The 4,123-nt window shown below is 45.8% G+C and overlaps 1 protein-coding gene across 1 annotated transcript; it reads right to left on the bottom strand.

The window, feature by feature from the left end:
- Positions 1-351: 351 nt before the first annotated feature.
- Positions 352-1,654, bottom strand: LOC116946132 (globin-1-like). The gene is made up of 3 exons (XM_032961021.2): positions 1,460-1,654; positions 969-1,200; positions 352-706 (listed from the first exon to the last, which is right to left on the bottom strand). Exons 1-3 carry the CDS (start codon positions 1,579-1,581, stop codon positions 581-583), a joined length of 480 nt encoding a protein of 159 aa, XP_032816912.1. The 5' UTR covers positions 1,582-1,654; the 3' UTR covers positions 352-580.
- Between the last annotated feature and the right edge of the window lie 2,469 nt (positions 1,655-4,123).

Below are 4,123 nucleotides of genomic sequence, written 5' to 3'. Positions count from 1 at the left end.
AAATTCACAACCACCATTCACAACCACAATTCACAACCACCATTCACAACCACCATTCACAATGACAATTACCATTCACAACCACCATTCACAACCACAATTCACATCCAAAATTCACAACCACCATTCACAACCACAATTCACAACCACCATTCACAACCACCATTCACAATGACAATCACCATTATTTTAGATGTTACCTGCAAACGCTTTCACTACATTGTGTTTAAAGTCACAATACCGTCGTGCGAATGTGCAATGAACACTCCGTTTAATGGCTCGCCATTGTCTAGCAACATCTGTAAACATTAACTTTTTGAACTTGAAAGAATATGACAGAAACAAAAGAAGTTCACATTATATGTGCTTTATTTTTTTTTGTAATACAAGGATACAGAAAGCACCAAGATAGATGTAGAGAACTTAAAATCTCATAATCTTTGCAAACATTTTTTATTTATTAAAACGCCTAAAATCCTATTACAAATTTAATCAAGCTTGAGTGGGTGGGCAAGATATGCTGAAATCAGACACACACACATGTCGACAGAGGTGTACTAATCTTAAAATCTATTTGCGTCTAGAATGCAGATTTCAAGCCAATGCAAGTGGTGGTCAGCAACTTGGACCAGCCATTCTTGGCTGCGTCATTGAATTGAGCTCCAAGACCTTCAGCAATGACACTCAAAATCACATTGGAGATGACCTGCAAAACAATTAAATAAGATTATGTTAAATAAATACGACTTCACCATCGCACAAAAAAATTATTAGCGCAATAAATTACGTGTTAATATTAATATACGTAAACACATCGACGTAAAAACAGAAAAAAAACACCAAAACATGTGGCTACAATGCTTTGGGTTTTATGATGCTGTCGTTATTATTCAGTGTTTAAATGAGGATCTTTCAAAACCTCACGATGCACTCGGCGTATGTACGAGATGGCGAAGTTCGACATTTACCTTGAAGTATTTCGGGTCAACCTTGAAGTCATTGGCATGCTTCTTGCTCAAGCCATTCATCTGAGCGTTCTGAGCATTGGTGTCATCAAGGGCCACCACCATGTCATTGATGGAGTTCATGATGCGCTTGGCGTGGTCGCGCAACACGGGGGAGCTCTTCATCTCATCGGCAGTTTTCAGCGCCTGGAACTTGGGGAAGAACTTCTTCGCATCGGCGTTTTCAGTCAAAAACCTGAAAGGGCGAAATAAAAAAAAACAGATGACAGAGACGAATTGAGAAACGTAACTTCATCCCACAGAAGAAGAAAAAAACACTCAATACGCCAACGTTATTGTATTTCTCATAATGCAAGTGGCCAAATAATACATGTGGAAACGTCAAAAATGTTTGCACGTGCGCACGTGAACTTAGAAAAAAAAATGGACACGCATGTTGACCCAACAACATTTCAGTGTAACTGCGCGTATGCAAAATTCCGCGGGCATCCTACTTGATGAGAATGGTGGTTCCGTGGTCCTCTGCGTGGGGGTAGACGACTTTCCAGGTATCCCTCACCGCAGACTTCTCGTCCCCAGAGAGGGCCGGAGCGGATCCGCTGTCTGCAATGCTCATGTTTGCCGGCTTGTCTGTGGCGCTTGTCCTACGAAGGATCAAACTTTGACTCTCGTCGGCGTATGCTGCCGGGTTGTCCGACTTATATAGCCCTAAAATCACGTGATGACATTAGCAGTACCCATTTAAGGGGCAAGTGGAAAGTCACGATTGAAAAAAAAAGAGCGAGAGAGAGAGCCCCTTAGCACCGCCCGGCTGTGTGGGAGGTTGGGATGTTTGGAGGTGGGGCTCTGGAGAAGTCCCTGGGTGCACACGCGTGGAAGTGGCTTACGTGCCTGCTGCCCCGTACCAAGGTGACCGCAGTCTTTGTTCCGCTTAACCCTGAAATTGTCCAGCTGCCTTTAAACGCCTTCCGAGTGCACGGTTTGTTTAAGTTCACGGGTACATACAATAGTTGTGGTTGCGGGCTGGGTTTTTTTTTGTCATCCTTCATGATTATTTTTTAGAGACATGTTCCTGACTGAATGTGCATGCATGGACACGGATTATAAACGAAGTACTGCCCCACCCATTCCTATATCTGAGAGTAAAAGTTGGAGCTGAAGGAGTCTTCTAATCTGCCACGCGTGCGCGCGTGTCCAGATTTGTACGATTTTCTTGACAATGGGCATACGTTTAGAGTGCGTTGCGTTTCACAATCTCGAGGATATGATAATACCGTTTGATGAAGACAACGCTCCATTGTAGAGCCGCTTGCGGGGGTGGTCTTGAGGCAAGTGCCACGAACATGAATCCCCGAAAAGCTGGCGTGGCACATTCATGGATGGTGTGGCCACAATGCCCCACGTTGAACCACTTGTCTTCCCAGTGCACCCAGGCATTTTAGGTTGAGTCCACTTGGTGGAGTCAACGGTCATGTTTAGATATCCACCTGCCACTCGTGTTAGCGAGGTCAGATATTAAAGTCAGGTCGCTGGGTTGTTAGTGCAGTGCGCTAACCAATGCGCGCGCGCGTGTTGTGTGTGTGTGTCTGTGTGTTCAGGCATTGTGCTGGCCAGCCAACCCCCTCGTGCGCCGTGCCGGCCTGCACGCGTGCTACTCGCTAACAGTACTTGCCCCAACAGCCTGTCCATGCTATACCGGAGTCTTTGTATTTCACGTATATATATACAGTACAAACTAACTCATGTCATATATTCCCATACAGTATTGTGCATGTGAACATCTTTCAAATGCTATCCGCAAACTTTATTGCGCAAATAAATATTGCAAATACGTCACAGAGTTACTCTTAAGGACCTAATTTCAGCCGGGGCTACCTCTGACATTGCACTCCAGAAAATGTCTCCCCCTCTCACCCCCGCGTCCACCCCTCCCATTGTCAATCACCACCAGGGAGAGAGAGAGAGAGGGTGGTGTTGGGATTCGGGGGGGGGGGGGAAGCTGGAAAACATTCCACGAGAAATTAAGCCCTGGGTATTGTCGTTCAGAAACCACATCTGAACGGTGGTGGCCAGCACTGACATTTGTCCATCCATGTGTAGTGTCAGTGATTCGGAGACGAGGTTTGAAGGAGGCACCTTCTTTATTAACAACGTTCACGGTCTCGTCCACACACTCGCCACAGTCGCTTAGCCTAGCCTGAACACAACACTAGCTATACTCTTTGGTTCTATTCGGTAAAGTCACGTAGGTAAAAAATAACAAAAAATCACGATGTTTCGGCCACAACACAAGTGGCCTTCATCAGGTGAAGGGACTGGACCGTCCAGAGGACAGCGTTGGAGTGAAGACAGCAAGCCCAGGTCGCGTCCTTTAAGCTGTGTGGGAGGAAACAAAAAACGCCTTGACAAAGGAATTAGCATAACAATGATGTACTGGACCGGCACGGTGGGGTGGGGGGAGTTTACATAATGTTGGTGTGAAGGGAAATAAGCTTCTGTGAAAGTTTGGAATACCACTACTTGAATAAATATACTGTACCATTGAAAATTAGTTTAATGTTTGGTTTGATTTAGAACATCTTTCCAATGATTGCTTAATTTGAAACCATCCTCTCGGTTGAAATTGTGTCTAACACTGATGGGGCTGACTGAGGAGACAGCCAACAAACTTCCTGCAACGTAATATCTAAGACGACAGCGACGACGAGACGAGTCCACTCCCACAATCCGCAGCCTCGAGCTACAGCTCTCGGATCCTTTTATGCTACCAGCGCGGCCTGGCCCCGCCTGACCGCGCCTCCCTTCTCGAACCCACGAGCAGGTTCCAGGGGCCTCCAGATGGAGTCCTCCGTGACACTTGCCCCAGTTCCTCCTCTCTGCCAACACACCGTGCTCACGCTCACCGGCGTGTGTGCTGTCTGTCCACCACAGTTGTCGCTGCTGTCCACCAGCCGGCGCTATTACACTAGACGTGTGATTCATCGGGAATGTTCACATTACATGTGTAGTCTATTCTTTGGTTCTTTCGGTAAAGTCACGTAGATAGAAAAAATAAAGTGAATAAAAATAAAATAATAAACAAAAAAACACTCATGTAGACTGTAGCCTGGTTCTTAATCGGAGTGAGTGTACTGGCAGTCTATAATGTAGACTGTAGC

The sequence above is a fragment of the Petromyzon marinus genome, chromosome 26 (genome assembly GCF_048934315.1).
Source record: "Petromyzon marinus isolate PM22_M1 ecotype Great Lakes invasive population chromosome 26, UKy_Petmar_22M1.pri1.0, whole genome shotgun sequence".
Classification (NCBI taxonomy): domain Eukaryota; kingdom Metazoa; phylum Chordata; class Hyperoartia; order Petromyzontiformes; family Petromyzontidae; genus Petromyzon; species Petromyzon marinus.
Note: the sequence above shows the minus strand (reverse complement) of the source record. Positions and strands in the feature narration are given on the sequence as shown.

What these genes read in the sequence shown, in the direction of transcription:
- LOC116946132 (XM_032961021.2), bottom strand. Translation starts at nt 1,581, where the DNA reads ATGAGCATTGCAGACAGCGGATCCGCTCCGGCCCTCTCTGGGGACGAG. An exon ending in GGAACCACCATTCTCATCAA is followed by an intron (nt 1,201 to 1,459) that starts GTAGGATGCCCG and finishes TCGCCCTTTCAG; the next exon opens with GTTTTTGACTGAAAACGCCG. An exon ending in TTGACCCGAAATACTTCAAG is followed by an intron (nt 707 to 968) that starts GTAAATGTCGAA and finishes ATTGTTTTGCAG; the next exon opens with GTCATCTCCAATGTGATTTT.